The sequence below is a fragment of the Camelus ferus genome, chromosome 16 (assembly GCF_009834535.1).
Source record: "Camelus ferus isolate YT-003-E chromosome 16, BCGSAC_Cfer_1.0, whole genome shotgun sequence".
Taxonomy (NCBI): domain Eukaryota; kingdom Metazoa; phylum Chordata; class Mammalia; order Artiodactyla; family Camelidae; genus Camelus; species Camelus ferus.
The window spans coordinates 22,741,904-22,765,563 of NC_045711.1; the positions used below are offsets into that span (position 1 = coordinate 22,741,904).

Here is a 23,660-nt window from a genome sequence, read left to right on the forward strand (position 1 = left end):
TTTTGATCTGCATTTCTCTGATAATTAGTGACGCTGAACACCTTTTCATGTGCTTGTTGGCTGTCTGTCTGTCTTCTTTGGAGAGGTGTCTATTTAGGTCTTCTGCCCATTTTTTGATTGGGGTGCTTGTTGTTTTGATATTAAGGTGTATGAGCTGTTTGTATACTTTGGAGATTAGTCCCCTGTTGGTTGTATCGTTTGCAAATATTTTCCCCCACTCTGTAGGTTGTCTTTTCGTTTTGTTGACGGTATCCTTAGCTGTGCAAAAGCTTTTAAGTTTAATTAGATCCCGTTTATTTTAGCTGCTAATTCCATTACTCCAGGAGCTGGTTCGAAAATATATATTGGCTGTGATTTATGTCCAAGACTGTTCTGCCTATGTTTTCCTCTAGGAGTTTTATAATATCCAGTCTTACCTTTAGGTCTTTAATCCATTTTGAGTTTGTTTTGGTATGTTAGAGAATGTTCTAATCTCAGTCTTCTGCAGGCAGCTGTCCAGTTTTCCCAGCACCACTTGCTGAAGGGACTGTCTTTTCTTCATTGTGTGTTCCTGCCTCCTTTGTTGTGCATTAACTGACCATGAGTGCATGGGTTTATTTCTGGACTTTATCCTGTTCCATTGATCTGTGTCTGTTTTGGTGCCAGTACCACCCTGTTTTGATTACTGCAGCTTTGTAGTATAGTTTGAAGTCAGGGCGTGTGATTCCTCCAGCGCCATTCTTTTTAAAGATCGTTTTGGTTATTCGGGGTCATTTGCGTTTCCCTACCAATTTTAACGTTTTTTTTGTTCCAGCTCTGTGAAGAATGTCATTGGTAACTTGATAGAGATTGCATTGACTGTATTAACTTGGGTAGTATGGCCATGTTAACAATACGGATTCTTCCAATCCAAGAAATGGTATATCTTTCCATTTGTTTATGTCATCTTCAAGTTCCTCCAGCAGTGTCTTGTAGTTTTCAGGGGACAGGTCTTTTGCCTCCTTGGGAGGTTTGTTCCTAGGTATTTTATTCTAAATTTTAGGTGTGATGGTAAATAGTATTGTTGCCTTAATTTCTTTTTCTGCTATTTCATTGTTAGTGTATAGAAATGCTGCTGATTTCTGTATATTAATTTTGTATCCTGCAAATTTACTGAGTTCTAGTAGTTTTCTGGTCGCTTCTTTAGGGTTTTCTATGTATAGTATCATGTCATCTGGAAACAGTGACAAGTTTTACTTCTTCGCTTCCAATTCAGATTTCTTTTATTTCTTTTTCTTCTCTGATTGCTATGGCTAAGACTTCCAAAATTATGCTGAATAAAAGCGGCTAACGTGGGCGTCCTTGTCTCGGCCCTGATCTTAGAGGGCATGCTTTCAGCTTCTCACCACTGAGTATGATGTTAGCTGCGGGTTTGCCATATATGGCCTTTATTATGTTGAGGTATGTCCCATCTATGCCCACTTTCTGGAGAGTTTTTATCGTAAATGGATGTTGAATTTTATCAAAAGGTTTTCTGCATCTATTGGGATGATCATATGGTTTTTATTCTTCAGTTTGTTAATGTGGTGCATCGCAGTGATTGATTTGCAGATACTAAAAAAAATCCCTGCGTCCCTGGGATAAACCCCACTTGATCATGGCGTATGATCCTTGTAATGCATTGTTGGAGTCGATTTGCTAGTATTTTGTTGAGGATTTTTGCATCTATATCCGTAAGTGATATTACCCTGTCATTTTCTTTTTTGTGATATCTTTGTCTGGTTTTGATGTCCGCTTTCTTTTGGTTCCCATTTGCATGGAATATCTTTTTCCACCCCCTTACTTCCAGCCTGCATGTGTCTCTAGCTCTGAAGTGGGTCTCTTGTAGACAGCGCATATATGGGTCTTGTTTTTGTATCCATTCAGCCGGTCTATGTCTTTTGGTTGGAGTGTTTAATCCAGTTACATTTAAGGTAATTGTCAGTACATATGTTCTTATTGCCATTTTGTTAATTGTCTGGGGTTTGTGTTTGAAGGTCTTTCCCCCCCACCTCCTTTTTGTTCCCTTTACTTGTGGTTTGATGACTAGAGAAGTTCCTTTAATATTTGTTGTAAAGCTGATTTGGTGGTGCTGAATTCTTTTAGCTTTTGTTTATCTGTGAAGGTTTTGATTTCTCCATAAATGTGAACAGAAGCCTTGCTGGCCAGAGTATCCTTGGTTGTAAGTTTTCCCCTTTCATCACTTCAAATATATCATGCCATTCTCTCCTGGCCTGTAGAGTTTCTGCTGAAAAAATCAGCTGATAATCTTACAAGGAGTTCCCTTGCATTTTACTTGTTGATTTTCTCTTGCTGGTTTTAATATCTTCTCCTTATCCTTAATTTTTGTCCATTTGATGACTACGTGCCTTGGTGTGTTCCTCTTTGGGTTGATCTTGTGTGGAACTCTCCGTGCTTCCTGAACTTGGGTGACTGTTTCCTTTCCCAAGTTAGAGAAGTTTTCAGTAATTATGTCTTCAAAAGTTTCCTCAGGTCCTTTTCTTTCTCTCTTCTCTTCCTGGGACTCCTATAATTTACATGTTAGCACACCTCATGTTGTCCCAGGGTTCTCTTAAACTGTCTGCATTTCCTATCATTCTTTTTTCTGTTCTGCAGCTGTAATTTGCCCTAGTCTGTCTTCTAGCTCACTGATCCGTTCTTCTGCCTCATTTAGTCTATTCTTGGTTCTTTCTAGTGTGTTGTGCATTTCAGTGATTTTATTCTTTAACTCTGGATATTGTTTATATTTTCCAGTTCTTTGCTAAAAACTTCACTCTGTGCATCTGTACTCCTCTTGAGTTCTCTGAACATCTTCACCATCATGACTTTAAACTCTTTGTCAGATAAATTGCCTAGCTCCTCATGGCTTATTTCTTCGTCTGGGATTTTATCTTGTGCCTTGGCCTGGGAGATATTCCTCTGCCACCTCATATTATCTATCTTTCTATTTGTATTTTTAGGTAGGTTACTTACATTTCTCAACCTTGGAGAGGTGGCCCTCTGTGGGAGACAATCTGTGCGTCCCAGCAGTGCACGCCTCTTTTGTCGCCCAAGGGCCAGGGTCCAGCCGGTCCCAGTGCAGAGTCTGGCCTGTGTGTGTGGGCTCCTTCCACAGGCTTTGGGATTATTGTTTTCTTATTTCTGGCATCTTCCCCTTGTGGATGAGGCTGGACTAGAGGCTTATGCAGGTTTCTTGGCAGGAGAAGTGCCTGCCCACTGCTGGTCCTGGACCAGCTTGAAGCTTGGTCCTGGACCTCTGGTGGGTGGGGCTGTGTCTAGAGGTGTTTGTGGCTCAAGAAGTCTGCTGGTGGGGGGGGACTGTGTTCCAACCCGGTGTATTGTTTGGCTTGAGGCTTCCCAGCTGTTAAGTCTACAGGCTATTGGGTGGGGCCGGGTCTTGGTGCCAATGATCCAATCAAGATGTCAGCCTCCAGAAAAGCTCATGTAGGTGAACACTCCCAGAATGTCCACCACCAGCTTTTATGTCCCCTGGGTGAGCTGCAGCCATCCCCTACCTCCCCACGAGACGTTCCAAAACCAGCAGGCAGGTCTGACCCCAGTTCCTGTGAAATCACGGCCTCTGCCCTTGGACCTGGCACGCGTGAGATTCTGTGTGTGCTTCCCAAGAGAATGAAGTCTCTGTCTCCCCAGTCCTGTGGGGCTCCTGGAGTGAAGTCCCACTGGCCTTCAAAACCAGATGTCCTAGGGTCTCCTCCTCCCAGTGCCAGAACCCCAGGCTGGGGAGCCTGATGTGGGGCTTAAGGCTCTCAGTCCTGTGGGAGCACCTCTGTGTCTTAATTATCCTTCAGCTTGTGGGTCGCCCACCCGGCAGCGGTCTGGGGCCCAATTATATCATGAGCAGGCCCCTGCTAGCGTCCCGCTGAGGTTCCCTCTTTATCTTTCCAGTTGAAGATCCATTTTGCCAGGTTCCAGTCTTTTTTTTTCAATGGTTGTTCAGCAGTCAGTTGTGGCTTTGCTGTAGTCGCGAGGAGAGGCGAGCTCGTGGCCCTACCACTCCGCCATCCTGACTGGAAATCAAAACGGTCTCTTTGGGAGCCTCTCACAGCCCAGTGAGCATCTCCTCTTCCATGAGCATCTCCAGTGAAGCAGAGTCCTACCTGGTTCGTTGCCAGCTGCCTACGTCCTAAATGAACTGCCTTGCCTTGCTGGGGCTCTGAAATAAGCTTTTCGTTTTTTAAACAACTGCCACTGTGTCACGTCCACAGACCACGGGGGGGATGAGGTTGCCACGAGTGCTCCGGCGTGGTTACCGCCCTCAGGCATGTGTGGGGTGCCCCCCACCCCAAGTAATCAGGCCAGGGCTCTCTGGCTGCTGGGTCCTAGACACAACGCATGGAAGGGGACCCAGGCTTAACCTCAGTGTCATGGCCTGTGACCGTGGCAAGCTGTCCCAGTAATTTCCCCAAATCCCCAGGGGCTGAGCTCTCCCAGGCAGCGCTGCCTGCTGTCAGCGTCTGTGTGTGTGTGTGTGTTGTCTGAGCCCCGTCCCCGCCACCACCTCCACTCGGCCAGCCCCACGCCAAACACGTGCCCCTTTGAGCAGGGGTTGAACTGTGTCCTCCAGAGAGATGTGGAGATCCCGCCCCTCCCGGGACCTGTGAATTACTGGTAATAGTGTCGCTGCAGACGTAACTGAGATGTAAGTTGACGTCCTACTGCAGGGGTGTGGACCTTTGATCCAGTATTCCTGGGATCTGTATAAGAGGAAGAGGAGAGGCACACCCAGGGGAGATGGCCTCATGACAACGCAGGCAGAGGGTGGAGGGATGGGTCTACAGGCCAAGGACTGCCGGCAACCCCCAGGGGCTTGGAGAGGGGCCTGGGACAGACCCTCCCCTGGAGCTTTCAGAAGGAGCCCAGCTCCAACCGCCTTGACTGTGGACTTGTGGCCTCCAGGCTACAAGAATAAATTCCCCTGTTGGAGCCGCCCAGTTCGTGGTGCAGTGTCGCAGCGGCCCCAGGACGCTTGAACAGACTCCAGCTCACACCCAGCACCTGGTGAGCTGAGTGGTTTGGAGACCCCACGTGGTGTCAGATCGGCCTCCCTCTCTCCCTGCCCCTCTTTCCCCCGTAGCATTTTCCAGAGCGAAACAACCTTCCTGATGGCGGTTTCTCTTGCCCAGACAGGCCCTTGAGCACCAGTGCTCTCCCCCTAGGAGGAGTGATTCTTGAGACTAAGACATTGCTCCATCCGGTTTTAGTGTAAGCCCTGGTTATACAAGTGCTGTATCGTGGCTGGTGTTTTTTGGTGTTTTAAATGATAATTCTTAACTGTTTAAATCTTCCTTGCCAAAACCTCGATTTCTTCTGGGCCTGGAATAAATTTCTCCAGACCTTGGACCTAGTTTGTCTTGTGGGTTTATAAGCTAAGTATTTGGGAATTCATGCATCAGCACGAAATCAGAGGCGTCCGTTTAACAAGTTGTTACACAGAGCGAGCTTCTCCGTCTCGACGGCAGGTGTCTTCTTGCTCCTGAGGCTTGGCAGCGCACGTGGCGCCTGCAGCCAGGCGCCTGGGCACGTTGCAGGGAACAGGGCAGGCGGTGATGGCACATATCTCGCGTCTCCCCAGCTCCTGTACATGTGCGGTGGCCTCTTGGAACGGCCACTGATCCTCGCCGAGGTGGTGCCCCGGTACTCAGTCATGCTGGAGCTGTTTGACGCTGAGTTGGACAACACCAAGATCCTGTATGACGCCCAGATTGCGGCCTCGGCAGACGGGAACATCCCCCCCATCCATAAAAACATGCCTCCGGTGGCCGGACAGCTCAAGTGGAGCCTGGAGCTGCAGGAGAGGCTGGAGGGCCCCATGAGGGACCTCAAACACATCGAGCACCCGTGAGTCCCAGTGCCGGGCAGGTTCACCTCTGAGGGGTGGGACTGTCCCATCTCCGAGGCCACGCCTTTCCTTCCTAGGAACACCCTCCCAGGAGTCGTCCCATTGGTGCCCGCCGCCTCCTCTGGGCCCCTTCCCAGGGGGTGAGGTCAGGATGAACCCAGCTCACCCTTCCTGAGACGGTCACCCCACTGCAGATGACCAAAGACGCCCAGAGAACAAGCCCGGGCTACGTCCTCAGCGTGGGCCAGAGCAGGGGGTCGGCCACTGTCACTTGCCTTTGCAGAGCCTGGAAAGCGGGGGGAGGAGTCGGAGAGCTCATGGCAGGACCAGGGGGGCTCCAGGTCGCCTGGATCGGAGGCTGTCAGCGTGGGGGCTGGAGGACAGGGTGTCCTGTGTGGTTAGGTCTGGCCCTCTGGTTGGTCCTCACTTGGCGGGGAGGGCTGGGATCAGGGAAGGCGGCAGTGATGAATCAAGTCCTGGCCTTTGGGGGCCAGTCCTGCAAGGGGGATCCTGTGACCTTCTGCTCTGGGTGCTGCCTGTAGAGGGGCCGTTGCTCATCGTAGATGCAGTCTCTCAGGCGGGAACAAACAGAGAGCCTGCTGTCGGCTGAGGCAGCCCGAGATCTGGCAGCCATAGTTGGGGTCATGGTGCCTGACTGTCCTCCTGACTCTGATTCCAGGGTCATGTCCAGCGTGGAGGCCAAGCTGATCTACCAGAAATACGATGAGATGATGGAGCTGTTGAGAAGCTACCGAGAGAGGATCTACCAGCAGTGGGTGGCGGGGGTGGACCAGGACTGCCACTTCAACCTGGGGCAGCCCCTGATCCAGCGGGACCCCGTCACCGGCCTCATCCGTGTCAACTTCAGCAAAGCGGTGGGTGCCTTCTGGCTGCCGTGTTGGGCGGGCGGCTGGGCCGGAGGCTGCCCTGGGGACTGACCTGGTGTTCCCCATGGGGGGCGCCCGTGTGGCTCTGAATCCAATCCCCTCTTACCAACAGCAGGGACTTGTAGGGTTGGCATTTATGTCCTGTTTAGCTAAAGCTTTATTATTTATTTTCTTAAGCATGCCCAGGACATATTTAAGATATGAGACAAAATCATAGCAACCTTGAGAATTTTTTTAAAAAAAAGATCTTGCAGGATCTGAACAAATGGGCCCCCTGTTCTGGCTGGACAAGCTGGAGGGAAACCCACACCGTCCAGGGCTAAAACCCGGGACTGTTGACCGTGCCCAAGGGCAGAAGCAGGAGCAGCCTGAATTCCTAGGAGCACCTGCCTCACAAGAATGCGTTTGTCCTACTCAGGAACTCGGGTGGTGGCACCAGGAAGGCAGGGAACCCAGATGGGACTTTTCCTCTGAAACCTTCTCTGTCGCTAAAATTCATTCTTTCATTCAACAAATATTTACTGGGCACCTACTTTGTGTGTGTGTGAACCAACAGGGGTCTCTGTCCTGAAGCCTCCCTCCTGCAGGGAGGAGGGGAGAGACAGACAGGACAGAGAGGGAAGAGGGCGGGGATGGAAGGGCAGGGAGAAGGCGTGGAGCGAGCCGTAAAGCGAGGTAAAGCGAGCCAGTAATGATGGTGACGATCAGTACCTCGAAGGAGGGGAAGGGCCGGTAAGGGGGCCACTGAGGGAACCAGAGGACGGGGACAGGTTGCGGTTTTGGATTCAAGCAAAGACTTGCAGGAGGTAAGGGAGCTGGCCAGCAGAGATGGGAGGAAGGTCTTTGAGGAGAACAAACAGCTAAAGCGAAGGCTGGGAGGTGTGCGTGCACCTGGCGGGTTGTGGCAGCAGGTGGCCAGTGGGGCCGGGTGGAGTGAGCGGAGGGGAGGGGATGGAGGAGGAGGGGGAGGACGGGGCATGGAGAGCCTCATGGGCCACAAGAGGGAACTTGGATTTTGTTCTGCATGAGATGGCAGCCTTGCAGGGTTTCGAGCTGAGGGAGCCCTGGTCTGATTGGTATGTTTCCAGGGTGTCTCTAGATGCTGTGTGTGAACAGACTTGGTTGGGGGGAGGGCAGGGCTGGAAGCCAGGGGGCCACTTAGAGCAATTTCCTGGCATCCAGGTGAGAGCCTGTGAGAGGGTGGCGGCCTGGACCAGAGCAGCAGCAGGGAAGGTGTGCAGAGTGACCAGACTTGACCCTGGTGCCAGTGAGGTGCTAGGCAGGCTGGGATCTGTGCAGGGGTCAGAGGGGGCAGCCTCTCTGTTCAGGAATGGGGCAGCTGGAAGCAGGGTGTTGCCAGCAGCTGAGACGGTGGGGGGAGGCAGCAGCCGGGGCCGGACCACTGCTCTGTTTCAGTCACATTGAGTTTAACATCCAAATGGAGATGTTGAGTTAGCAGATAGACGTAGGAGGCAGGGGTCAGGAGAAAGATTTGAGTTGGGGACGTGCTTGCCGGAGTTGTCCACCCATAGGTGGTTCTTAAAGTCGCGATGCTGGGTCAGTCAGCAAGGTGAGCAGAGGAGGGGGCCCCCCATCTGCAGGGGACCCCCGTCTGCGGCTCTGCAACACGCAAATCTCAGGAGCCTCTGAAGAGACTGATAACGGGAACCAGGAGGGTCTGGTGTCCTGGATGCAGATAGACCATGTGCCCAGGAGTGGGGGGGAGCCAGCTGCTGAGATGAGGCTTGGAAGCGACCAGTGGATTCAGACTTGAAGGTCACTGGTACCTTAACAAGAGCAGCTTTGGCCGAGCAGCGGGGCAGAAGCTCTGCTGGAAGGGATGCCCAGCTGTCCATCTCCTGGGCCGTAAAACTCGGGGCCAGGAGAGGGACAAGTGCAGGTCAGATTCTAGGGAGGAGCCAGGCGAAGCCCTGAAGCCTGGGGGTTATGACAGTGTCACTCACGGCGCTGCCTCAGGACCAGTCAGTAGGGCACAGATGGCCTGACCGCCAGCAGAGGCTGGCCCCCGCCACGCCTCCCCCCAGGCTGTGGAAGCGCCCCGGGGTCGGACCCTTGCTCAGTGTGGCCTGCCACTGAGGTCACCCCCCTGCCTGCTTCTGTCCTCTTCATTTGCTCTAGTTGGTGGCAGTGCTGAGAGACGTCAAGTACTTGAACTTCCAGCAACAAAAAGAGATCCCCAGCAGCGCTGAGAATCTGTACTCACAGTATGAAACCTTCCGGAAGTTTGTGGGCAACCTGGAGCTCATCGTCGGCTGGTACGATGAGGTGAGCCGGTGTCCTTTGGTTTCCTTTTGCTCGCCAAGCCGGGGGTTTCGTTTAGAGCAAATGCAGGAGTCACGTCTCCAAGTGGAATAGACCTGAGGATGTTTTCATGTTTGAAGGTGGCTGGAGCCCCTCCCCGGGGCCTCGCCCTTCCCGCCTTCCTGGGCTCGAGGTCATGTCACTCCCGCTTCAGATCACACCATCCAACCTCCGCCCCCATTGTCACCTGCCCATCTTTTCTTCTGCTCCTCTTGACTCCCTCTTAGAAGGACCTCGTGATTGCATTGGGCCCACCAGATACCAGGGCCCTTAACTGAATCACGTCTGCAAATTCTGTCTCTCCGGGTCTGGTGACATAGTCCCAGGTCCTGGGGATTAGGATGTGGGCGTCTTTGGGGACCATTATCTAGCCTCCCACAGTCTCTCCTTGGGACCCTGGGGATTTGGACTTGGGGAGCAGAGAACCCAGAGTGAGCAGAAACACAGGCTGCAGACAGGAAGGGAGCAGGAGGGGCGGCAGAGGACGGGAGAGGCGGAGGGGAGCCCGGGCGCAGGCTCTGCGGGTCCAGTCCCCAGGGCTCCACCGGATGCACAGATATCTGTGTGCTTTCCTTCCTCCAACCCCGGCTCCTCCAGCAACCCCCACCCCCGCCCGTGACTGCAGGCAGCTTTACTGGGCTTACGTTTCTTGCAGCCAGCTTGCCCCCAAATGGAGCAACTGTCTGGGACCTGGGACATTTCCATTTCTGTGTCTTGGGGTTGAGTCTGTCCAGAAGATGCTTACACACTCCCAGACCCCTGGAGTGAAAGCCCCTTTCCTAGAGCCCTGGGGGGCACCCTCCCTCAGCCTGCCTTGTGGGGCCTTGAGCTGAATGTCTGGTCCCATCCAGGGTGTGAGGAGGGAATTCCCTGTCCTGCCCCCTCACCAGCCCCTGCTGAGTGTGCAGCTACACCGTGCACCCCCCTCCCATGAGAGAAAGAAAACGTAGTATTGTGAGTCCAAAGGGTGTTTCTGTTATGCAACACCGGCTGCCAGGACGCCTCACGTAGGGGATGGTGGCTGCATTCACCCCAGCCTGGGAATTCCATGCCGAGAGGAGAAGGTTGATGTATCAGGATACTCAAGGCCAGGTCTTGGGGAAACTGGGGAGGGCTCCTGTTCTTGCTAGAGGTGACCTCTCCTACGTGAAGGTGAAGTGAAGCGGGACGGGTCGTGCCGGCATGTGGATTTGTCAGAAGTAGCCCTCGCCCCAGCCCCGCCTCCGGGGCGCCACAGCCACCAAAGCCTCGACTGCAGGCCCGCTCCTCAGTCTCTTCCCGGATTAGGGCATGGTGGTAATGGAGCCTAAAATGTGTTCAATATAAACTAGAGCAAGCACATTTCCATTACTTTCATTTTTTTAAGATAAAATTTTAATCGACTCACTCCTGGGAGCGACGAACCATGAAATGCCAGGGCCTTAGTGCATTTCCTTGAATGAGTTTTCTCCAGAGTCTTCAGGCTCTAAGAGCACGCGTTCACCCGGCCCCTGGAGCACCTCCCAGCCACGGTGTTTAGGAAAAAAAGGAGGCTTTACGGATGTAGTAACGTGGGAAATGTTTGTAGGGTTACTTTCAGTGCAAAGGATTTTTTTTTATGATGACACAATCAGAAACAAAAAAAAAAATCCAACAGATGTTATTGAGAATAAAACCCCAGATTGACCTTCCACTTCTGAATTTCCAGACAAACCCCAGCTGAGCTCAGGCTGGTGCGGCGTGCTAGGCGTCGGCCACGAACGCCAGTTGTTTTCGCCGATAAAAGTGTCGGAGTCGGGTGAGGAGCGGGAGAGTGAGGTCGGCACCTGCAGCGACTTGTCACGGGCGCCGGTTCCCCTCTCCAGAGAGGCTCTTGGGTCCCTTAGGTGCCCTTCTGATGTCTAGTGTGGTTGCCGACGCCGAGAGAGACCCTGGGCTGCCGACACCCGTGCGCGCCCAAGCGAGGCAGCGTGGGTGTGTGGTGCTTTAAAGAGCCTGCTAGGCTGTCTGGGGAAAATGCCGGGAAGATGTGGATTTATGGCAGAGGCTGCTGAGAAAGTTAAATAAACAGGGCATGTTAGGGAGGTCTCATCACCACGAGCTTTGTTTACTCTGGTCCATTGCAGAGACATCATAATATTTAGCTATTGTCTGGGCTGTTTAATGTTTCATTGTTCAGACTGGTGAGTGGGACCCGTATTTCACGCTGACCCGCTCTGTGATTGCATCGATGCTTCCTTTTACTTCTGTCTGCTCTCCACTGGTGATAGCTTTTAAGCTTTATTTCTTTCTCTGCCCATACCGTGCCTTTTCTAAGAGATCTTTGTCTGAAAAGGAAGACGTGGGTAGGGGTGGGGTGGGGCCACCATTTAAGGTACCAAACTTTTCAGGGGAGGGTGCAGCGCGGTGGTAGAGGGCGTGCCTAGCTTGCATGAGGTCCTGGGTTCAAGCCCCAGTACCTCTATTTAGATAAATAGTGAACAAAACTGACACAACATTATAAACTGACTACACTTCAGTTAAAAAAAATATACCTATGTATACAAAAAATAGTGAATAAACCTAATTACCTCTCCCCCTCAAAAAAGGATTAATTAAAAAAATTTTTAAATAAAATCAAGAAAATAAACTACCAAATGTTATGTAGTAAAGAACTATTGTGAAAGGCAAATAGCCTCTAATGTACGATTTTTTTGGCCTGATTTTTTTCTTAACTATTTTTTAACTGAAGCACAGTCAGTTACACTGTCAGTCTCTGGTACACAGCGCAGTGCCCCAGGCATGCGTAGACACACAGCAACGTACAATTTCAATTCTATATACATCTATCCCTTTATAGAGTGGGAAGTGTCCTCGAAAACTTAGGTATAAATCAGAATGTTGCCAGATAGGACAATATTGCAAAGCGCAAATGGTGCTTATTATTTAAAGGAATGATTTATGGAAACCGTATGCACCCTCTGTCTTCTTTTTCTGTTCTGTGCGTTGAGCTTTCCAAGCATTAAACGAATCTCTTGGAGCGGGGTAGACCTGCATCACGCCTGGGCGGGACCCGCACGGCTCTTCACCCCGACGTCGTCCGGAATAGCTTCTCCCTGCGCAGATCCTGGACCTCCCTTGCTTGTGACCACGGAGGTGTGCTGAGAAATGCCCCGGAAATGTCCCAGCTACCCGTGTGTGTTTCTCTGATTTTCCTCTCAGGAGTCTAAGCCAGATTTTGTGAAGTTTGGGACTCTATATGCACTGTTTTTGCACTAGCGAACTTCCTTCTCTCTCTGCCCCGTAACGTGAGTGATCAGGAGTTAAGTATCGACATAAATCCTTGGTGATGGGAAGTCACTTTGCAAGTCGGGGTCTCCCGAACGTCGGCGTGCATGTGAACTGCCATCAGTCTGGTCAGTGTTGAGTGCCGAACACCCTCAGCATGAAGACAGCGTTACAGCTGGTTGGATTTGCAACACGGGCCCTGAATCTGTAGCCTTTGTTTTGCAGATAAAGACCACCATGATGGATGTAGAATTTCCACTGATAAAGTCAGAGTTGGAAGCAATCGATGTCAAATTACTGGACGCCGAAACGACATTGTACTGGAATGGAGATGGTACCAAAGCCACATTCATTTTTTTTTTTTTATCTTTTTGTGAGGGGAGGTGATTAGGTTTACTCATTTACTTTTGATGAGGTACTGGGGATTGAACCCATGACCTTGTGCATGCTAAGCATGTGCTCTACCACTGAGCTGTACCCTCCTCCTCAAAGCCACATTTGTTTCCCCTTGGGTTACACCTGGGCGGGGTGGACGTGGATGGAGGGGAGTCCAGCCTGTCTGGCATCTGGAGTTCGTGGATGGAATTAATGGTCCGCCCGCCTGGGGACGGGAGGTCCTGTTCTGGAAGAGGCACGATGTGTGCGATGCCTCAGCCTTGGTTTTGGGAAGCTCCCCAGGATGACTTCCGGCTCAGGCCCCTGGAAGTGGATGTCCTCGCCGAGCACTGCGTCCTAACCATGAGTGTGAAGCCAGCACTTGCTGAATCGTCGATTTTCTAAGATTCCTTTCCGCTTCCATTCTTAGGTGTGTTTGAATATATTCAGGAGATGCGGGAAATTCTACACAACTTGCAGAACAGGATACAGAAGGCAAAGCGAAACGTAGAGGGAATTTCCCAGGCCATGAAGGTGAGTCGCCTGCAGAGAACAGAGTGGGGCTGGAATGGGGGCCTGGGAGGCAGTCCTGGGGAAGTGGCCCCACGGAGATGCTCACGGAAAGTGCCCAAGGCGGCAGGGTGGGGGGCTGCTTTCTGAGGCTCTGGTTCCCACGGTGATGATGTCAGGGTGGCCCCAAGCCACAAGAGCTCCAGGTCACTCTGTGGAATTCCATTCTGTTTGCTTTTATTTAGCCCACAGAGTGTGTGGGCAGGTCCCCTCTGCCAGGTGGGCTCTTAGGAACAAGGCAGGGGAGCCGGTGAAGATCGCTAAGATCAGCACCACCAGAACACGCTCATCCCTTGATGCAGAGCAGCCCAGGTCCTTTCTCTCAAGCCTGATCCAGAAACCGGGGGGTCAGCCCACACTAGCGCCACCCCCCGCCACAGTCTGTCCTCAGCGCCAGAATTTGCAGACACCTGCAGTGGGGCTGTGGCTAAGTTGCTCACGAGAACACAGCTCTTCTGTCTTGAGACTCCTGGGGCTCATCAGGGTGTGAAACGCTCCTGTGTTACAGTTCACATGCATTTCATCACCACCCGCTTAGATTTAACTCAGTAAATTGTAGGCGAAAGCCATGGCTCACACCATTTTTTTCTGATGCAATTTTTTATTTGAATGGACTATTTCCACATGTTATTGCCTCAGAAAGGTGACCTCCTTTCAGAGTCCTTGCTTGTCCAAAAATATCTTTTGATCTCACCTGTAGCTCTGTTGTCCAAGTGAAGGACTTTTTGATATGGTCCTTTCCTTCCAATGGTCTAAAAGCATCCCTGGCTTTGCTCAGGCCGCCATGATTAAATGCTGGAGGCCGGGCTGCTCAAACCGCAGATGTGTCTCGTCTCACAGTCCTGGAGGCTGGAGGCTGGAGGCTGGAGACCGAGGTGCCGGCAGGGCTCGTTGCTTCTGAGGCCTCTCCCCTCGGAGTGCAGACGGCCATCTCCCCCACACCCGCCGCGTCCGCACACAGTCGTCCCTCTGTGTGTGTCTGTGTCCTCATGCCCTCTTCTCATCAGGACACCAGCCATATGGGAGTAAGGGCCCCCCTCACAACCTCACTTTAACATCATCACCTCTTTAAAGACCCTCCTTTCAAATGCAGTCACATCCTGAGATGTTAGAGGTTAGGACTTCAATGTGTAAAATCGGTGGGGGACCTAGGGGGACGCAGCTGAGCCCGCAGCCACCCCGTCTCATAGCTTCGGTGTGGGGAAGGCCGGCAGCGGCCTGCCTCCCCTCTGCTGCCCCCCCGACTCTGTCCGGAGGTGGGCAGAGCCCTTGATCATCTCCGGGGCTCCAACAGGTCACCAGAGTGTATCCAGATGTGTCCCCTAGATTCATAAAGTGCTTTTAGTTTGAAAATGGCAGCAGCTCCCCAGCCCCCGGGCACCTCCTCCGGTCACTCATACTCTCTCATGTGGCCCTTTCTGTCCTCCTGGACTCTCACCGTCTCCATGTTCGTCTCCGGGTCTGGCCACCAGACGCCCTCGCCCCCAGCTCCCAAGGTTCCCGGATGAAAAGCTCAGACACGCCTTCCCAGGAGGGGCTCCTTCCAGGCCTGATTGCGGGGGAGCACCCGGAGGTGTCTCCGTGGTCCCCCGAGGCCCCGGCTGGTGTTGAGTTACATCGTCTGAGGCTCACTGGCCAATGGTCCTCACAGCCCCTCAGCCTCTGCGGGGTCAGCCCGGGACAAGGGTGCTCGCTCCAAAGGGTGTGTCATGCAGGAGCCGGGCCCCAAGCCTTTGCTCCAGACGCTCTCCTCACGCTTGCACTATCCTCCCAGGACTGGTCGGCCAACCCGATGTTTGAGAGGAAGGACAACAAGAAAGAGGCCCTGCTCGACTTGGATGGGAGGGTGGCCAATCTGACCAAACGCTACACTGCGGTCAAGGATGCCGGCCTGAAGATCCAGGCCATGGTCGCGGTAAGGAGACACCCAGGGGGACCGTCAAGGGCCCGCGTGCTTTCAGTAGATGGGGAGAGAGGAGGGAGAGAGACACGTTTCTGACAACCTCTACATCCATCCACCCACCTGCCCACTCACCCACCCACCCATCCTCCCACCTGCCCACTCACCCATCCACCCATCCTCCCACCTGCCCATCCACCCACCCATCCGTCCACCCACCCACCTATTCATCCACCCATTTATCCACCCACCCATCCATCCACCCACCTACCCATTCACCCAGCCACCCATCTGTCCACCCACCCATCCATCCATCCACCCACCAGCTCCTGCCCGGTCCCAGGCGTACTGCTGAGTGCTGGAGATATAAGGGTGGAAAGAACAGTCAACCCCTGCCCTCGTGAAGTGTGGCGTCAAGGGCAGGTCTAGACCAAAGACAAACACATAATTCAGAGTTGTCATCGTTGCCATCAGAGGCACCAGTATGGATTGCTAGAGGGAACACAAGCGGGGGGGGGGGGGGAGGCAGGGACAGGAGCCAAACCTGAATGGCCACTGGGGGGCTTTGTGCAGAGGTGACGTTTGAGCTGAAACCTGAAAGTTGGAAAGAAGCAGTACCTGGCGTGAGCGGGAGGGGGCAGTCCGTGCAGTCGCTGACGTAGGACAGCCTGGTGCGTTGAAGAAGCTAAAAGCAGACCTCTGTGGGTGGAGTGTGTACCGGAGGGCAGGGGTAGCCCAGAGAGTCACTGAATAAATTGATGAAAGCGAGCACGGTGCACCAGTGAAGGGACAGCCAGCCATTGGTTCTGTTTGCAGGAAAACGCCGACCTCTTCAGAGCCGACGTGACAAGCCAGTCCTGGAAAGATTACGTCAACTACATTGACAGCATGGTCTTAGAGGAATTTGAACGTTTCATTCGCAAGTCTCTAAATTACCTAATGGACAACATGGTTGTCGATGTAAGTTACAAACTGTGGGCTATTATGCGTGCTCGTATATGGGCGTGATCAACATAAATAAGAGAAGGTTTCTGTTGGGCACACCTCCATGCCGCCACCTGGCACGTGAGGCTGGCAGCCTTACGGGGGGTCCAGGGACAGACAGGGTTCCGACGTGCACGCTTGGTCAGCGGAGCCCCAGGGGACAGGAGGGCTTGTCCTTTCTGAATCTCAGTGAGGGCTGCCCTGCCCGGCTGTGACCACCCTCCGCCCGCCCCTCTGTGGCTGTGGCCGCCACACTAGTCCTGAGCCACCACCACCCTACATGCTCTGGGTGGTAGCCATTCACTTAGTCCTCACAGTGACCCAGAGGGATGGGGGAAGTTACCTCCTTTGTTCTACGAAATGGCTCTTCTCCTTTTATATACTTGGGGAAACTGGGAGGTCAAGGTTCTTGCCCAAGGCCACGTAGCTGGTGAGTGACAGATGAGGACTCTGGACCAAGGAAGCCGGTCCCTCCTCTGCACTCACGCTGCCCTACCCCACCCTGGATGCCCAGCCTGCATTTGGCCCTCAGGTGATGCATTTGGCTGCACATTTCTTGCTCAAGGGCCCCCTGGGAAGCATGCCCTCTGCAGTGGTCCCAGCCAGCGAGAGTTGGCCTGGTAACTTGGATGCTGCCGGGGTAAACATCTCTGTGCTGTGAACGGTGCGGCTGAGGGGGAGGCAATGACCCCGTGATGGCCTCTTTCAGGAGAGCGTCGCGCCGCTGTTTGAGGTCCACATGGAGCTAGAGGAGGACGGGCTGGTCTTCAGTCCGTCCCTGGAGGTCAGCGGGGACTATGGCTTCCTGGCGCTGATTGGGAGCCTGGTCGCTGACATCTACAACGTGGCCAAGCTCATCCCCCGGCTGGCCAAGGGCAGGATGAGCTACAAGGTCAGTCTATCTGTCCCTACCAGCGAGTGCTCTCCTGGATCAGGACTGCCTTCCTGACTTGGCACATTTTTCATGATGATGGTTCTGCAGCTTCTGTTATCTCAGGAGCTGGTGGATAGATGGGGGGAGGGGGTACGGGGGTGGATGGGTAGATGGATGAATGGTGGGTGAATGACTTCTCCATCCGCCTGGCTTTCATTCCCGGCCACCTCCCCACCCCCAACACTCTGCCAAGAGTGTGCCCCTCCTCCACTTCCTGTTACTTCACTCCCTCCCTTAATTTAAACCCTGTGATTCTCTGAGCCCTCAGGCCCTTTGACAAACGTGCTTGCCACTGGCTGCCACGTCTGTTTGCTCCCAATGCGTTAAATACCCACCTACTACATAAAACGCAGTCAGGTCAGATCTTGGGGGTGTGAAGGTGTAAGAAGCTCAGCGCCACTGAAGGGAGGTCCCAGCAGGTGTGTGTGTGAGCACAGTCTGTGTGACAGTCAAGCGAAAATGACCGCCAGGTGGGGGAGTCCTTCAGTGGACTCCGGCCCATGCAGGCAAAGGCATCTGGACGAGGCACACCAGAGCCCAGGACGGCTGGACACCCGTGACCTGTTACCCGTGTTTGTCATACGATTCCATTCATACAAACAAACGAAAGCCTGTCTGCCTGTGGACACACTCCGAGAACCGTTAAGAGTGCTTGCTTCTGGGAACAGGATGGGGGTTAAGGATGGAGGGGGCCAGGGGCTGCAAAGGGGCTTTTTACTTCATATGTGCTTACTTTGTTTGAACTTCTCGATAATGGGCGTGTATTATTTGTAATAACAAGTATCGACAGCAAGATGCTCTGTGCTGTTAGGGAGGGGGGCGTGTGTGTAGTGAGGTGAGGACCAAGAGGAGGCACCTGGCAGGGTCACGGTGGGCTTCCCGGAGGAGCTGATGTGCGTTCTGCGTCCTGAAGGGTGAGAGGGGATTCCCAGGCAGAGAGGATGGCTTGAAGATTCCCAAGCTGCAAAACGGTGGTGTCCCTGGCCCAAACGCACGCAGCAAAATGCTGCAGAGTTCAGAACAGAGTTTGCCACCAGCTGTCAGCTCAGGTAGAGACGTGGGACCCGACTCAGGCCGGTGAGAGCCAGGCGCCGACATGAGCTCCAGAATCTGACAGAATGCCCGTCTGGGGCTCCTGCTTCCTCCCCGGGGCACTGATGGGACAGGACAGGACAAATGAGGACAAGGGTCCTGGCGGTCTGGCCACGCCCCGGGCTGTGCAGAGCCCTGCCCCTCTCTCATCGGTACCCGTGAGGTTTGAATTTATGGAGGTGACTGCGTGACAATGTGGAGAGATCAGAGCCATTGACAGAAAACTTGAATGCCACTCACGTTGCCCCCAGAAACGAGAGGCGCAGCAGGCCACGCGGGGCTGCAGGGGGCAGCGGGTCTGGGCAGGAGCGGGAGCAGGTGGAGGGAAGCCCGGCCCGGGGCTTTGCTGGGGTTTCTGCAGGAAGGCAGGACAGGGAGGGGGAGCAGCTCGGGTCTGGCCGGTCTGTATAATGCTGGGGGGCTCTGGGCTCTAGGGGTTGTCTCCAGTTACCTGGTACCTGGCCTGGGATGGTCACGGCAGGGGGAAGGTTGGCTTGGAGCGCGAGGGTTCGTTCGATAAAGGAGGTGGGTGCGGAGCTGGCTGGTTTGTACGCGCAAAGCGAGCTGCTTCCCAGCTCTTTCCCCTCCTAGAACTGGCCGGCGCTGTGAGGGGCAGTCTCTCCCCAGCTAGCAAGACTTTTTAAGATGTCAAAGCTTCTTAAGAGACAGAACATTTAAAAACATGATTAAGATGCACCCCGACCTTGAGATTCTCCAGCTGCATGAGCCCAGTAGCTGTTTTTTTGCTGACACCAATTTGGGTTGAGTTTTCTGTCACTTGAAACTCAAAAGATCCTGCGTAGCCCAGATCCCCCTCAGTGCTCCTGCTCTGGCCGTCCATGTGGTCCTCATTCAGGTCCTCAAACGCCTGCCTCCCCCGGCGCAGGGCCTTTGCATGTGCTACGCTTCTCCTCTTGCTCTTTACCTACATCCAAGAGCTCCCAGACCAGCTCCTCAGGGAGCCTTCCTGAGACCTCCTCCCCATGACACCCGAAAGCGAGGGGCAGAGTCGTGATGGCTCATTTCTGTGATTTTTTTTGATGAACGTCTGACTCCTCTCCTGGACTGTCCCCACTATATGAGCCCTGTCCCCATCCCCAGTGCCCCCTCCCCAGCGTGCACACAGCAGGTGCTGAGTAACTCCTGAATGAGTGAAGGGACATGTGAGTCTCCCAGGGGCCTGCTGGGCGAAAGGCAGGGGCAGCGTGTCTTCTCAGGAGAACATTGCCCTTCGGCAACTTCCCCCACGTCCCATCTTGAGAGGTCAGCGACGCTTGCACCGACAGAGAGCCCCTCCCTGGGGCTGGGAGACCAGATTCAAGCCGTGATCGCGGGCAAAGCGCTCACAGGTCTGCTCCCCTCCCGCCCCCTCCCAGACCGACCTGGAAGACACAACGGACCTCATAGAGATGCGAGAGGAGATATCCAGCCTGGTGATCACCGCCATGAAGGAGGCCGAGGAGTACCAGGACTCCTTCGAACGCTACTCCTACCTCTGGGTGGACGACCCCCAGGAGTTCATGAAGAACTTCCTCACCTACGGGCGTGCCATCAGCCCGGAGGACCTGGACGCCCGGGCCGAGGAGACCCTCCCGAAGACGCCGCCCACCCTCACGCAGTTCCAGCAGCAGGTGTGTGTGAACCTGGCCCCACTGGCTTCCTCACTGCCAGGATCCCCCCCGTGGAGGGTCCCTGGGCTTGATTTAAAACTTGGTGAGCTTTTTTTTCAATTGAAATACGGTTGATTTACAATATTGCATTGGTTTCTGGTGTACAGCAGAGCGATTCAGTTATACTTTGCTACTTCTCATATTTTTCATTAAAGGTTATGAGAAGTTAGTGAATACAGTTCCCTGTGCTCCGCAGCAGGACCCTGTTTATCTGTTTTATATATAGGACGTTCTGTATGCTAATCCCGAACTCCTCAAATTTATCCCACCGCCGTCCCCTTTCCCACATGGAAACTATAAATTTTCTATGCCTGTGAGTCTTCTGTTTTGTAAATAAGTTCATTTGTATCATGTTGTAGATTCCACATCTAAGTGGTGCCCTGTGGTATTTGCCTCTCTCTGTCTGACTTACTTTACTTAGTATAATCATCTCTAGGTCCATCCATGTTGCTGACAATGGCATTATTTCATTCTGGGTAAACTTTTTTAAAATGTAAGTTTTAGTATCATTCAAGTACAGAGAGACCAACAGATCAGGAGACGACTGTTGTTGAAAAGAGAGTTTGTGACTCGCAGTTCCCAAGAGGAGGAGGGCACACCGTGTCAGGCAGGGCCACTTGGGGAGGCACCGGCGTCACTCAGGAGGCAGAGGGACTGAGGGGACGTAATGGCTGACAGCTGTACCGTGGTCTTCATGCGGACGAGCGGGCACGGTGGAGCGAGCGGGCTTCGGTTGGGCCGGAGTGCGTCAGCTCGGTGGACTCGGGTGTGTGCGGGCTGTCCCGAGCTGTCAGGCACCTGGCCCTGGGGTGAGTAGGGCAGGTGGGCAGTGGCCTGGAGTGTGACAGCCCCACAGAGAAGGGGGTGGGCTCTGGTTGGTGGTTTGCATATGAGCGGTGTGGTCCTAGAGGGTTGTCTGCCATCTCTAGGAACTAGCCAGCCCTAGGATGGGCAGTCCCTCCAGGGTCAGTGAGGCCCCAGATGCCAGAGCATCTTTAGAGAACGTAAGAAAACATAGCTCGGTTATGAACCTCCCCTTTCTTCCCAAAGCGTGATGAAGGTGACCCACCCATAGGGGAGATGTGCGGGGCTGGGGGTACATTTTGCCCCACAGCGGCGGGGACAGCTGGCTGGCAGAGCTTCAGATCCCTGAGGATGTGCAGCAGCGGGAAGAGGGCTGAGTTAAGGGAGGCCTCGAGGGCGCCGGGGACCCCATCGCCTCTTAAACCTTCCATCCTGCTCTTCTTCCGAAGCCCTGCGGGCTTGCTGGGCCGTGTCCGTTTCTGACAGACTGTCCGGTGTCCGGGGTGGACTGCTGGGCCCCCGGGACCCCTGGGGTGTTGGGAGAAGGCCACCAGCCTGCCGTAAGGGCCTCCCAAGTGCCCGCCCCGCCCCACCCCCTGCCACAGCAGCCCGACAAGCGGGTGGGGCCGTGTCTTCCAGATGGACTCCTACGAGAAGCTGTACGAGGCGGTGTCCAGGTGCGGGAACACCAAGGTGTTCAGCGGCTGGCTGCAGTGTGACTGCCGCCCCTTCAAGCAGGCGCTCCTCAGCACCATCAAGCGCTGGAGCCTCATGTTCAAGCACCACCTGAGCAACCACGTCGTCAACAGGTGGGTGCGGGGACCCGCCCCCCCCCCCCCCCGCCGGACACGGACCTGCCCCCAGAGAGCCCTGCGCTGGGGCACCCGGAAGTGGCCTTCCACGAAGTCTGGCCGGTCGGGCACCTCCCCGCACCCCGACTACGCTGGGGGGCGGAGGTCAGGCCCACAGGCCGGCAGAAAGGTGGCCCCTGGCTGGGAGTGAAGGCCGTCGTCCCCCATCTGTGGCGTCTTTACTGAGCACTTACTGTGCCCCGCGTTGGGCAGGGAAGCCTGGTGTGAAACGAGCTGACAGGGACCTGTGCAGGGACAGGTGGTGCGGGGCCGGGAGAGCTGCAGTCCAGCTCCTCCATCCGGGGGCCCGACTGAGGCCTCTCTGGGCCTCGCCCATCAGCTTAGCTGGTGAGGCGCAGGGTGTGTGCAGGCAGGGAAGGGGAGGGCAGGCCTGTCACCGGCCACCTCTCACCCCTCAGCCTTGCTGACCTGGAAGCCTTCATGAAAGTCGCCAGGGCGGGCCTGACGACGCCCGTCAAGGAGGGGGACTATGACGGCCTCGTGGAGGCGATGGGGCATCTGATGAAGGTCAAGGAGAGGCAGACGGCCACCGACAACATGTTCGAGCCCCTGAAGCAGACCATCGAACTGCTCAAGTCCTACGGGGAGGAGATGCCCGAGGAGGTGCACACGAAGCTGCAGGTAGACGGGCCGGGGCTGCGTCATCGCGGGAGCGGGAGCCGCGGGTGCAGCCGGAGGAGGGTGGCCGTTGGGACACGAGGCCTGCGGGGCTAGGCCTCCTTCTGGACAGTGGTGGGGAGTGGGAGAAGGCTGCCCGGAGAGGACGGGACAGGGAGGTGGCCTGCAGTTCTTCGACTTGATTGGTGTTTCATTGGATTAAAAATGCCTTCACGTCCCACGTCTCCCCGAGGGCAGCGGGAGCCTGGGCGCGAAGGATGGTGGACAGAATGGGGCCAGCAGCCCGGAAGGGCAGTGGGGCAGCTGCTTTCAGAATCCCCCAACCCAGAAGGCCGCCGGCCAGCTGCAGTCCCCACGTGGGACAGACAGGCCGCAGCAGGGTGCTTGAAGGGGACTTGAAGACGCCCAGTACTTTACAGCTAATCTAGAGAATGCTGGTGTCAGAGCAGCTGTGTGTGCAGCTGGGCTGGGAGTGGGAGGGGCGGGGGGGGACAGAGAAGATGGGTCCTGAAGCCGCGACCCAGACAGCCCCCCCCTGGAGTTTCAGTCTCCTCCCAGATCTGGCTGCCTCCACCCCCTCTCTCCTTCTCTGCCGGCACTGGTACTGTGTCCAGTCGCATTGGCCTCACTCCCCCTGCGGGGAAGTGCTGACTCCAGCCAGTGGCCAAGACCCCACAGCAGAGGGCAAGACAGGAGTGTGTGTCAGTGGCTTTGGTGACACCGGGCTGCCCAGGCCCTGCTTTGGAGCGTGTTATGTTTGGCCCCTGCCACCCTGCCCAGGGCTCAGCTAAGGTCTAGGGTTTTTTTTTTAATGGAGGTGCTGGGGAGTGAAGCTAGGACCTCACGCATGCTGAGCACGTGCTCTACCCCTGAGCTGTGCCCTCCCCTCGGGACTGGGATTTGAAGTGTGTGTGGCCAGGCCCCCAGGGTTCTGGGCCGTGGACAGGGAAGGGGTTCTGATAAAAATTTGGGTAAGCGTTTGAGGTGTGCCACTGCTGACAGAGACTTAATGAATCGCAAAAGAAAGTACAATGTCCATTTGTGGGCTGGAAATTTAAAAAAATATTTTACGATTATTAGTACAACATTTGCCCGAGTGTGGGGAACTTGGAAAATCCAAAAGTTCATCTGATTGTTCAAGCCACTCTTGAAATGACAAAATCATAGAACTGGAGCACAGGTGGGTGGCTGTCCAGGTAGGGTGTGGTGGGTGCAGATACAGAGAGCAGGCAGTTCCTTCTGATGATGGACCGCGGTTACAAGAAATCTATACATAAGATAAAATTACCTAGGACTCCACACGCCCAAGACGCATGCACACACACGTACGCATGGATCCAGCTTACAGCGCAGGGTGAAAACAGACAGGCTCTGCCCGATGTTAGCACCGACGCCGGTTGCCTGGCTTGGCTACTGAACCACGGCTGTATAAGATGCCGCCCCCGGAGGCGGCTGGGGGCGGGGAAGGCACACAGGACTCTGTGCTTTTTTTTGCAACTCACCGTTGAGTCTGTAACTATTTCACAGTA

At 54.3% G+C, this 23,660-nt stretch overlaps 1 protein-coding gene and 1 long non-coding RNA gene across 2 annotated transcripts in view; one reads left to right on the forward strand and one right to left on the reverse strand.

Annotated features, from left to right (window-relative positions):
* Window positions 1-23,660, forward strand: part of DNAH17 (dynein axonemal heavy chain 17) — a 134,052-nt gene that overhangs the window by 42,691 nt on the left and 67,701 nt on the right. The window contains 11 exon segments of the mRNA XM_032456706.1: window positions 5,591-5,856; window positions 6,537-6,732; window positions 8,884-9,030; window positions 12,538-12,646; window positions 13,118-13,221; window positions 15,032-15,172; window positions 15,974-16,117; window positions 16,851-17,033; window positions 19,544-19,798; window positions 21,281-21,450; window positions 21,912-22,134. Of these exon segments, the coding sequence (XP_032312597.1) occupies window positions 5,591-5,856; window positions 6,537-6,732; window positions 8,884-9,030; window positions 12,538-12,646; window positions 13,118-13,221; window positions 15,032-15,172; window positions 15,974-16,117; window positions 16,851-17,033; window positions 19,544-19,798; window positions 21,281-21,450; window positions 21,912-22,134 (1,938 nt within the window).
* Window positions 639-18,851, reverse strand: LOC116656712. The gene is made up of 3 exons (XR_004311608.1): window positions 18,840-18,851; window positions 16,881-16,886; window positions 639-763 (listed from the first exon to the last, which is right to left on the reverse strand). It is a non-coding gene; the product is annotated as an uncharacterized LOC116656712 (long non-coding RNA).